The following is a 12,052-nucleotide window of genomic DNA, read 5'->3' on the forward strand; positions in this document are numbered from 1 at the left end:
GGAACTTTCAGATAACCATGCATGGGGTCTTGGCTTTAAACATTTGGAAGATCCTTCCATGGATGAGCACAGAGGTACTACAGCGTTACAGTAATGCATTTACATAGACACTAAACTAACATGCCAAGAGTTTACAAAAATCTGTTTTGAGAACTGTTATAACTGACTACAATATGTTAATTTTTCATAAAACATTGTTCATTTCTTGGATTTATGGACTTATCCTTTGAAATGAATACCTTGAAATGAACTAAACATTCTTTCAACAGATGATGCCTTGATTGCGCAACACGTGTTATGGACAGCCCCTTTGGGGAGATTTATGTGGGTTTCGCTTGTGGAAGGAACCATCACAAACAAGTGAATTGCAGTAGATGATACAAAGTCCAGAGTTCATTCAAATCTTTGTGATTTGCCATGAGTGGGAGGGGAATGACGCCACATAAGTACACATGCCAGATGCCCTGAAAACCCCATAGGGATGTCTGGGTGACGGGGAGCTAAAAAACAGAGCATAAATGGCTTCTAACAAACTTTCTGTTCCTTTGGTTCTGCTGACTGGCTGGCTTTCTACCATCTGGACAGTCTAATGCAGCCTGGAAACGTAGTCAGCATTATTTTTAACCAGGTCGATTCGATTACCAGAAATGGGAGTTGCTTGCTGGTAGAGTGTAGTATAATATAGCTTTCGCTGTACAAAACATGCGTACTTGATGCGTGATCAAGCAACTCAGTGCATACACAAAGCAATGTAGAGGGTGTGAAACGTACAAGACTACCCAAACACGGTCAAATAGACCGAAGCACAATGTACAGGCAAGACAAAATGTGGTCGCCACTCAAGTTTAATTGAAAGAACATTAACCAACATTTAAATTAACTGAAATAAAAGAATCGAATATATGAAAATTCAAGCAGCAGATTCTTTGTTTGGTAAAACAGTACCAGTACCCAAGAGTATTCTAGAATGAATTGGATAATATTACCATCATAAACCAGGATCAAAACTAGTCCAAATGGAAATTAAAAAAAAATAAAATAAAAAAAAAAAGACACTGGCAAACATCTTTCTAAAAGTCACATAAGGCATGGTGCAAGCTCATCCCCATACTGCCTCCACCCCCCAAGATTAGAAAAGCGACAGAAAGAAGGCTGCAAATTCACATAATCTAATGTTTTAAATGCTCACAGTGGACTGTCCCTACCAGAACTACCCCTCCTCTTCTACTCAATCAGTCCCTACCAGAACTACCCCTCCTCATCTACTCAATCATCAGTCCCTACCAGAACTACCCCTCCTTCTACTCAATCATCAGTCCCTACTAGAACTACCCCTCCTCTTCTACTCAATCATCAGTCCCTACCAGAACTACCCCTCCTCTTCTACCAAGAGAGAAACTTTGCCAACATAAAACAAAGTGAGCTGAGCTGTGCCGGACCTGGAAACAGATTTCCCAAGGTACATATCCTACCATCTCTGGGTACTCTGCTCGTTTTAATCACAGATACAACCTCTACATCAGCTAAACAAGCGATCGCAATCAGCTTTACACCCAAAGACAGGATTTCTAGTTTCCAATCACACATACCCGACTTTGACTCCACCCAAAGCAATGGAAACCCTATAGGTTTAATATAACCAACTTCAAATCAGCAGATACTTCGGCTTTGCCCATCCCCCCAAATTCGGTTTCTATCCTTTGATGAAGTGTCCTACTGCCACCATACCTTTTAAACATTTCATTAGATGCTGAGTGCATCCATTCAATGTATTGACAAATACCTTTTAAACATTTCATTAGATGCTGAGTGCATCCATTCAATGTATTGACAAAGGATACGCACTAATTTCATGTTGGTACTAGCCGGGGCATTACATTCAGGGCAGTTGGTGCCAAACTGCAACACCTGCAATGAAACAAAGAAAAAACAAACAGTCAAACAGCCTAATTGTTAAATTATCATTACAATAAAATGTAAGACAATCGCCTTACGAATGGTCTATGCAAATAGGACAGTCAACCAATCCCTAGATACAAATCAAGAGGTGGTCTTTGCTTCATATAAAACTTAATTGTGCTTTTGACCAGATTCATGAGAACAGGTACAAACCCCCCACCCCCCCACACAAAATCACAATTCCTGACTGAATGGCACATACAATAAGAGGTATGCTTTCCACAGTCTGCAGAAAAGTATGCAGTTAGAAGAATTCCCTTCCGTTTTATTTTACAAGAATGGGAGTATGGCTGCATTCACCGTCCTTCTGTTCAGTACCTAACGGTGGTATCTAGAAGTGGACACATGCACATCTGGAATTATGTTACTTGGAAAACGAAATTGAATCGCCTTCTTTATGGCCAGTCAGTGGAGTAAATGGAGAAAAGGAGAGCTAAAATAAATGATGGGAAAACAGCACCCAAACTGACCTCCAGGAGGCTTCGGAATTTAATGAAGCCTAACACTTCTGGTGAGAGGGGTCAATGGTTAAGTCCACCATGATCCCAGCTCCAGGGAAGAAAGCATTTATAAAGTGTTGGTAGCATGCCATCTAGGCATCCTGCAGGATAAGATAACCAGTGGTTCACAAAGAAAATTCATCCCTGGGTCTCTGAACCCATACATTTCATTCACGCATTTTCAAATTGCGTCCAAACAGTTGGTACCTCATCTCTTAGCTCATCCAGTGTAGCAGGCTTCCTTTCTTCCGGTTCTGCTTCCTGTTCAGATTCCTAAATGAGAAAGGTATTGCATACATTTGTAGTTTATAAGTGAAGAAATAAGAGCATCTAGAAGTGGTGATCAGAGCACTGTGTTAGTTCTCCCTGTAAATATAAATGCTAGACGCTGCCAAAAAACTTGCAAACCACACCATCACACACTGCTGGCATTTCATATCTATGCCAAATCACCTTCACCTGCAAGACTCTTCCCCCCCACCCCCCCGCAGCACTTTTTGCTGGACTTGTGGATTTTCTATGTTCCTGAGTGAGTGGATTTCCTCCCCCCCCTCACCCTTTCTTTTGATCCATCTATGGGAGTATTTTTTATCCCTTCTACAATCCCCTTGAGATCAGCACACCCAACCTTATGTGGAGTGCCGAGGGGATCCACTGTTTCCCCTTTCTCACTGCTCCTTTTACATTTCTGTTACAGTGACAAGCATAACTTTATGGCTGGTGGCGGTGGATGGGTTCTACGGACTGGTGTAATTTTTTTACTCGCAGACTGTCATAGCCACAGTAACGCATAGAAGGGTCACCATGGCGGATGTATTCCTTTTTCTCCAGTTTTTCATGCGCTTGTCCTTTCTTGGTCCTTCAGCCATCTTTGGCGGGAATCCTTTGTGAAGCCCGGCAAGGCTTTAGAGTGCCTGTGAAGGCAGGAAAAAGGGAGGAGTATGAAACTCTGCAGTCATTTGTCTTCTGGCATGCTTGCCTGGAACCAATTCTAACTGGGAGGCTGGCTGTCCTAAAAGGACAGCCAGTCCTGCAAAGTTTGAATGTAGCAAAAGTGCCGATTGGCTGGGTTCCTGGATAAATAGCCTGGATCTGGAAGCTGAAGACGAGTCAACCACTGGAGCGGAATCGGATTAAAAAAAAAAAAAAAAAAAAAAACACACCTCTAGCTACTTCCATTGACCGAAGATGCCTGCTGAGTAACCGCTGCCTGTGCAGATCCTTTCTTCAATTCGACAGAGGTCGCGAAGACGAGGACTCCGACCCTTGGACTGATGGGACCAATCACTTATGAAGGTCTGCATTTCGAGCATCCCACAACGAGCTGTAACCTTTCTGGCCTGCAAACTGCGAATACACTTGTGCATGGTCTTCTGAAGCATTAATCTCACTGAAACGTCCTGCTGGACCGCCAGAAGCAAGATTCCACTCCTTGAAGCCCCCTCACCAGAGTGCGGGATCGAGAAAATGAGGCAAAGCGATCAGACTACTGCTCTCTGTCTCGTGTCTTGAAAAGGGCATCAAAAGGACAGAGCCGCGAGAAACACTGAAGAATCCTTTGCTCGGAGCCTTTCGACTGCTGCTGCAGTTTCCCATCCAATGTCCTTTCTTTCATCTGAAAACCAAGAATACAGAGACCAGGTCCTGTAGCTGCTGCATCGTAAAGGTGCCCATCTGCAACTTCTTCACTGCCTAGGTACTGTGTGGCTTGGGGTAAGTTGTTGTGTCGCCCCTGTGTGGTTAGGGTGTTGATTCATGTAGTTGGGAGTTCGCCCGTACAGTTTGGCCAAGTCTAACGCTGGAATACATACAGGGAGCCTTCTACAAAGTCTCTCAACCCTTTTACCAACTGTACTTACTTGTTCTAAGAAGATATCCTTCGACACTGTTTTCCTACAGATTGCCAGTTCTGCCTACTGCTGGCCAAACGACTGCCAATGCATAAGACCCCTGTAGAGGAATTCTTACAAGTACTTACTATGTGTTGGTTCTCTAACTCCATATTCCTGAAATAGGATAGGCTTCAGTGATTACTTACCTTTGAAGTACATGGTGCCATTCAGAAAAGTATTACAAAGTAATTGCTTACCTTTGAATTGTGTTCCCCTATTCTAAAGTAATGTTAGTGGTATAACTGAATTATTCTTGAAACAGAATAAGTGTAATAGTTTACTACCAATAGGGTTTGCTTACCTCTGATTTTATACTCCGATACTAAAAGTCTAATAAGGTGGTTTTACTCATCTTGAATGGCATACTGCTAGTGTAAATGTGTTTTATACTGGTTTTCTTACCAGACGTAGTGTGTTGGTTGTTGTAGTGTGTTGGTTGTTATATTGTGTTTATGACTTATACTAGTACTTACCCTTCTAAAGAATTCTCTTTGCCTATGTATATATAAAATAAACCATTACTTTTACATATATCATTGTGCAAGTGTTTCTTTGGACCATATGTATGCTAAAAGTTCCGCGTACCTTCCTATACCCCCTCTCCCTCCTAAAATGAGCCCGTCTGCTCTGCCATAGCTACCACTGTACTGGGCAGTACAGGCCTGTACTCATTGTTGGAGTTTCTGTATTGCACAAGGATAGTCTTGTGAAGTCTGTCTTACTTAGGTGAACTTCAGAAAAACTGTCCTAACACTTTGGATGCCCACACCCAATGCTCCAAACACCTTTACTGCCTACCTCCTTGACAATACATGTGGAGAATATTCATTGAATCCCTCCTCTTTACACCCCCAGGCGAAGGAACGGCACACACGCCACACCTCTTACCATTTTGCACAAGACACTGGCATCGACCATCCCCTCTACTTCATTACGGAGCCTAACCAGTGCATTTAACCTTCACTCAAACACAAGGGTGTTAGGCGAGGTCACATGAACCCATTACTCTATGGGGACTCGGCCTCCCTAATCCATCAATGCCTAGAACCATATGATGAATATCTGCCACTGTTAAGCAAGATTGTATGCAGTACCCTTTGGGAGACTAAACCAACCTTGTCCTTCTGGCAATAGGTAACCCAACCTTTGGTATAAGTCTGTACTACACAGGTTGGTCATGTGGCTCAGCAACCAGGCTCATCTCAAGAGGGGTCAATGTGAGCAGTAGGGTTTTTACACAGATTCACAGTGGCCAGTATTCAAATAAACACTTAAATTAATAATTGTTTAATCAAACCTTGAATGTAACAAGTCAGTTGAATAAGCCTTCTTCAGAAGGGAGCAAAATATAAGTAACACAAAAACACACTCTTAGTTTCTCTAAATCAGCAAGTACCCATTTGGGATGGTACATTGTTCCTACACCCTCAGGTGGACATTTATATATCACTGGTACATTTAGAGCAGTACTGAGTTTGGTATCAAAGAAAAGGGGTTAGGAATAAAAGAAAAGTTACACAAATATTCTGAAGCAGTTAAGTACTTTTGAACACCCCCCCCAATGCAAAGTAAATTAACCCTTTCCTGGAGGAAAGGTAAGTCTTTCAGGGAGCCAGGCCAGCCAATGTTAATTGAGCAAAAGTCTAGGTGAGCTGAAGCATTTATTGCAGGTAAGTAAATGTCTTGCACAATGTTTTAGAAGTCTTTGTTGAAAAAATAGAATCACTGTAGGGACACAAGCTGGGAGGCTCGAGGGGGGAGGTGGAGGGGGGGGAAGGGGTTTGTGGGACGGAGCAAAGCTGCACGCAACTCTTCAAAAGCAACCAAGACAAGTCTCAACAGAGAACTAGCAAGGCTAAGTGACAAGAGCCAAGTCCCCTCAGTTTTAGTTACCTTTGGTTAGAAGAAATTGGTTCCAGATGGCTTCTGTTCCTGTGTAGGTCTACAGATCCTGCTGTACCTGGGCTGCAGTCGTGGGGACAAGGGGGAGGACGTCTGGGGACTCCTGCACTACGAATTGAAGGTCGAAGGCAGCAATCGTCAAACTTCAGATCAGCGGCACTTCGCGGTTTCAGCTCCTCGAGGCTCTTGCAAATAGCACCACTGAGGTTCTCGCACAACACTATGGACTTTCCTGGCATCTGGGGTCCAGCACTCTCTTGAGGTGGCTCAAGCTTGGTCAGTCCTGCTTCCTGGGAGTACAGACGATCTTCCTGGAGCTCAGGTCCAACTTAAAGACACTCAATCGATTCTGGTGTTCCTCTCCCTGGCACTTCGGTTCCTGCATCAGCAATAGAAGTACAGCCAGCTCCAAGAGGATTTCCAGATGAGCTCATCTTGGGGTCGATTGGTCCCACCAAACCAAGGGGAGAAGTCGTCCTTTGCAGGTCTTCTCTAGTCGAGGCAAATTCGGAGCTTCAGCACTGCAACAGAGCTTCACCTGGCAAAGCAACGGTCCAGGAGTTGCAGCAGGCATCTCTTCCAAGTTCTTCTTCGGATTCCTTCGTCCAGTGGTCAACTGCTTTCCAAGCAAATAGCCTCGCCTTTTATGCAGGTTTCTCACATTCATTTGCAGCCTAGCTGTCAATCACGGAGCAGGGTGGCTGTCCTCCAGTCAATCACCCTTGGGTGCATTCCTGTAACCAAAGAGACTAAGCATAGGAAGTTTCTAGCACCTTCCTCGCGTCCTGCCCTGCTAGACATGCTGGAGTCAGAGGTGGGCTTCACTCGTGAATCCCGCCAAATACAAAATGAACAAAGGGACCAAACCTGGTTTGGCGCGCAGAGTAAATCTCAAGAAGGACCTTTCGAACAAGAAATGGTGAAAAAAGCTAGGGCCATTTTTGGGCACCCATGGGTGTCGTACTGGAGCTGCAATTGCAGCCCGCAGTAAAAACGCACAATGGTAGGAAAAAGTAAACCACTGCCACCAGCCATTAATTGTGGAAAGGGCAACATAAAAATGATGAGAAACTAGACAAAAGGGGATACTAAGTAACCCCTCTAGCACCCTATTGTAAGATAGTGTGCGCTGGGTCTAGAATGTTACCAAATGTAAGTAAAGTCAATTTCACTGCTCTTGGAAACAGTAGTTTCACCAAGAGAAGGTGTTAAAACATTTGGTAAATCTAAGAGACTTACCTGTGTCACTGCACTGAAGGTGCTGTGCGTCACAATGTAAAGATGATGCCTATTGAGTTTGTCAGGCTCCAAAGTCAAAAAGAAACAGTCCAAATCACAAAAAAATACATGAGAGCGTGCGGAAAAACGGTCTCTCTCTCCAGGTTAGAAATTAAAAGTCCTAAAGTCCAGCAAGAGAGCTGGGGGTCTCTAAGGTGGGAGGAATTTAGCACTCAACTGAATATTCTACTTAATAGCCACCAAAAGGGTGTGGAGACATCCCCCATGGGATAATCCACAACTCGCAGATGCCACACTGCTAATCTGCTCAAATCTTTTAATAGAGACACCCACCCTCTTCAAACAACCAGTGTACATCTGTTCGTAATCCTTTACCAAATATGAACTGAAACATCATATTTCTGTAACTGAAATATAAAATATAAACTGAAACAAGTTTCTTCTTTAAGGGTAAGAAACTTGACTATAGCTGCTAAACGCAAGAACTGTGATAAGCAAGCACGATTTCCACACACTAACATGTTAGGTTGGACAAGAATATGCCAGGAAATTGTAGATATTTATCCTTTACAATTACATAAAGCCACCCCCCTCAAATCTCTGCAGTCTAAATGGAACTACAAAGATATGATGATAGTTTATTTATATAGCGCCTATACACAATGTGTTTCAAAGCGATTCGAAAGAAAGTAATAAAGTAAAATCAGTTGGCATAAGAAACTCAGGACAGTTTTCAATGAAAAAAAACACTGGCATCCACAGTGGTACCCTGTACACACGGAGTAACCACATTGGCAATGCGAGTCAACTAACAACGCAGAGCAGCATAAATGCAGAAAGCATTGCTGACCTCAACAAAAAGGATCTCACAGACAGTGCTTCACCGACAGTGCTTCAATAAGGTTATCAATAATGCAAACCAGCAAGTTTGCAGAAGTAGAATACAGGTTGCTTCACACGTGGTGGGATGGTCCTGGTATGTTCTGCCATGTTCTACGCCTTGAACTTAATAAAAACACAACATCTGGCACCATTTACTGGTGAGAGCTGCAACAATGGAAGGTGGGCCAAATGCCAAAAATAGTTCAGAAGCTCATCTCATAGCTTCATTCATTCCAGAAAAAAAGCTCAATGCTTTCCTTAAATCTGCCTTAAAGGATACAGGTCTGCACTGTTAAGTGCAACAAACTGAGGACAGTACCAGGAGAATAAAAAAATAAAAAAACTGAAATAAAGTCCATTAATAAAAATAAGGATTTTGTGTAGGAAGAGTAGCCTTTACATAGCTAAATCATGATCCTCAATGACGGTTAGGGAGAATTCTCATTTCTGTGCTAATTCCCCTTCAACCTTAGAGACCCCCAGCTCTTTTGCTGGACTTTAGGACTTCATTTTTATCCTGGAGTGAGTGAGCCCTTTCTCACTCGCTCATCTATTTTGATCTGATTTGGATTCTGTATTCGCAGTGTTTTTGAAGTCTGACAAACTCCATATGCATCTCCTTTTTGTATGGTGAAACACAGCACCTTCAGTGCATTGTCACAGAGGAATCCTTTAGATTTCTCTTAAGGTTTAAATACCTTCTCTTGGGTGAGCTACTGTTCCCAAGAATAGTAAAGTGAAATTGACTTTACTTACCTTTTTCCTATGTAGGTCCAGCACGCCCAATCTTATGTGGAGTGCTGGGGGGTTACTTAGTAGCCCCTTTCGTACTTACTCATGTAACATTCTTTATGCTACCCTCACCACTTTAAATGGCTGGTGGCAGTGGTTTAATTTTCCTACCACTGTGCTTTCCTATCGCAGGTTGAATCCTCAGCTGCAGTATAGCACCCATGGGGGACCATTGTGTCAAAATGGCCCTGTTCGTCTTTCTTCGCCATTTCTTGTTTGTGAGGTCTCTCTTGGGTTTTACTCTGCGCACTAAACCAGGTTTAACCCTTTTGTTCGTTTTGCCTTTGGCAGGCTTCAGTAGTGAAACCTGCCTCTGGCTTCAGTGCGTCTGGCAGGGAATGAAGTGCGCGAGGTGCCCGAAACTCCGTCCTTAGTCTGCTTGGTTACCTGAATGCACCCAATGCTGATTGGCTGGGTGGCTGACAGCTAGGCTGTGCATGAACTGGTAGAATCCTGCATAAAAGGCAAAGCTTCTTGAACAGAAGACAGTCAGCCACTGGTCGAAACATCCGAAGGAATCGTGAAGAGAAGCAGGCTGCATCCTCCTGGACCGTTGAACTGCCCGGTGAAGTCCTGCTGCTGTGCCGAAACTGCTTTTCCGATCAGACTAGAGAAGCTCCGGAGAGGACAACTTCTTCCCTTGGGTTAATGGGGCCAACTTACTCCCAAGACGAACTTTGCTGGAGGACCTTCCTCAACTGGCTGTACTTCCTTGCTGCTGCTGGAACAGAGTGCCAGGGGTCGAGAAATCCGTAGACGAGTGCATCGTTTTTAAGCCAGACTAGAGCTCCAGGAAAATCCAGAGGACCCTCCTGAAGCAGGACGACCCAAACTCGAGTCACCTCACCCGAGCGCTGAACTCAGAGAGCAAAGAAAGTCCATCAAGTGTCCAAGATCCACAGTGGCGGTAATTATCGGTAGCTGAAACCGCTAAGTGCTGCTGAACTGAAAAGAGCCTGTAGCTACCGCTGACCTTCAAACTGCAGTGCAGGAGTCTTCCAGACGTCCCCCCTCTTGTCCCCACTAATGAGGCCCAGGATCTGCAAGACTACAACTAGAACAGAAGCCAGCTGGATCCTCTTCTTCTAACCTGAGTTACTGTGCTGACTTGTGTCTGTAGCTTGCGTTATCTCTCTAGAGACTTGCAGTAGCTGCTTTTTGCAGAGTTGATCTCAGCGCTACCGTTCACAAGCCTAACAGCTTGTTGCCCAACAGTGATTTTCTACAAACTCTCAAACCTTGTGCAAGACTTTTGTGCTATCTAAGAATTGCCTCAGCTCCATAGACATTGTTCGAATTGACTTTGGCTGTCCTGGCTCCCTGAAGACTCTTCTGACCCATTGACTTGGATGCCAACTATCCCTCATAGGTGGTAACTTGTTTGAAACTGTTATTGCTGGGAATTATTCTATGTATACTTCATTGGGAGACTGAAACGTGCTCACATGCTCTGTGAACCTGTTAACCCTTTTCACAACCTCGGAACTTTACCAAGTGCAAAAAGTGATATATAACTGTCAATACTGTCTTAGTAATTGAAGTCCACTCAGGGTATAGGAAGTGTGTATTAAGCATCTCTGAAGAGTATCTAATTGCTTATCATGATTCTGAGAACATGTTATGAAGTGTATTTTTATTGTTGCACATTGCCCCTTTTAAAGGCTTATTTAAAACTGACTGTTAAATACATCATTATTTTACTGGATAACCTTGAGTCTAAGTGTTATTTGGATACTTGTATGTGTGGATTTTGATGCACATGTACCACTCCCGAGTTAAGCTTTGGCTGCTCAGTCACTCTACCAACTTGTGTAGTACATACCTATACCAATAGGTGGGTTACCCTATACCAAGAGGACAAGACTGGTGTAGTCTCCCACAGGGTTACTGCATACAATCTTGCCGAACAATGATCCTCCCTGCAGTGTATCAGCTACCAGGAACAAAGAAAAGCGAATGATATCAGGACACACATTGGTAGGCTCAGGGACTAACCTTTGGAGCGCAACACTTTATATAAAAACATTCCTTTTTCAAGCCCTCAAGGAAATCAGTTTACCTCCAGGCCCAACATTTGGTCTTGCTCCTGGCTGCGTTTATAGTGACTCACAGTCAGTGCCTCGTCCTTCTGTGGCGAGAAAGGATTTTCCACAAAGCTGTTCCCGGATGGATCATCTACGATCTGTGCAAAAAACAAAGTCCTAGTGAGTCTATCCTCAATATGCTGCCACTTTGAGAGTGCAGCAAGTTATCCTTCTCCATTGTATCATCATAATTTTACAATGATACACACACACAAACACCCTGTCCTGACACTATAATTTATCAGAGTCTTTCAACATACTCTTATAATAGAGTTTTTTGCTAGTATGAAAACACAGATTTTGTTTCGGTGCCCCATCGCAGATTAATCATTTGGATAGAAAAGGATCCACTCCCATGCTAATATCAGAGCAATCGCAGGGACTAAACTCTGATGATTGAATGCATGTCAAACAGAGGTCCAGATATGCATGTTTAACAGGCCTGTAAAATGTGGATGATTGAAAGCCAGGTAGAGAAGCTTAAGGACTCATGCACTGGTAGAGTATAACCACCACCCGCATCTACTTCTACTGCCCCTCCTCACAACTGCTACTGTACTCACCAAAGTGAAAGTGGTCTCAACCTCCTTCAGCCTTTGCAATTTTGCAATAAACTCATCTATTTTTGATGCAACATCTTGCTCCTTCTCCTGTGAATGATAAAAGTTTGTTCTGAAATAGAATCCATCATTCTGCACACCACGCCCCCCACCATGCTAAAGATCGGTCTGTTCCAGGGCTCGATATTCCTCCAACCACACACCTTTGGCCCATGTCAAACCTTACCAACAAACACTTTCTC

At 43.6% G+C, this 12,052-nt stretch overlaps 1 protein-coding gene across 2 annotated transcripts in view; it reads right to left on the reverse strand.

Moving 5' to 3' along the window:
• Window positions 1-12,052, reverse strand: part of ZPR1 (ZPR1 zinc finger) — a 176,003-nt gene that overhangs the window by 126,498 nt on the left and 37,453 nt on the right. For both annotated transcript variants that reach the window (XM_069614501.1, XM_069614502.1), the window contains exons 5-8: window positions 11,814-11,900; window positions 11,226-11,348; window positions 2,667-2,732; window positions 1,842-1,908 (exon numbers count right to left, since the gene is read on the reverse strand). In XM_069614501.1, the coding sequence (XP_069470602.1) occupies window positions 1,842-1,908; window positions 2,667-2,732; window positions 11,226-11,348; window positions 11,814-11,900 (343 nt within the window). The remainder of the gene's footprint in view (window positions 1-1,841; window positions 1,909-2,666; window positions 2,733-11,225; window positions 11,349-11,813; window positions 11,901-12,052) is intronic.

This window comes from Ambystoma mexicanum, chromosome 9, assembly GCF_040938575.1.
Source record: "Ambystoma mexicanum isolate Mex_15411 chromosome 9, UKY_AmexF1_1, whole genome shotgun sequence".
NCBI classification, from domain to species: Eukaryota; Metazoa; Chordata; class Amphibia; order Caudata; family Ambystomatidae; genus Ambystoma; species Ambystoma mexicanum.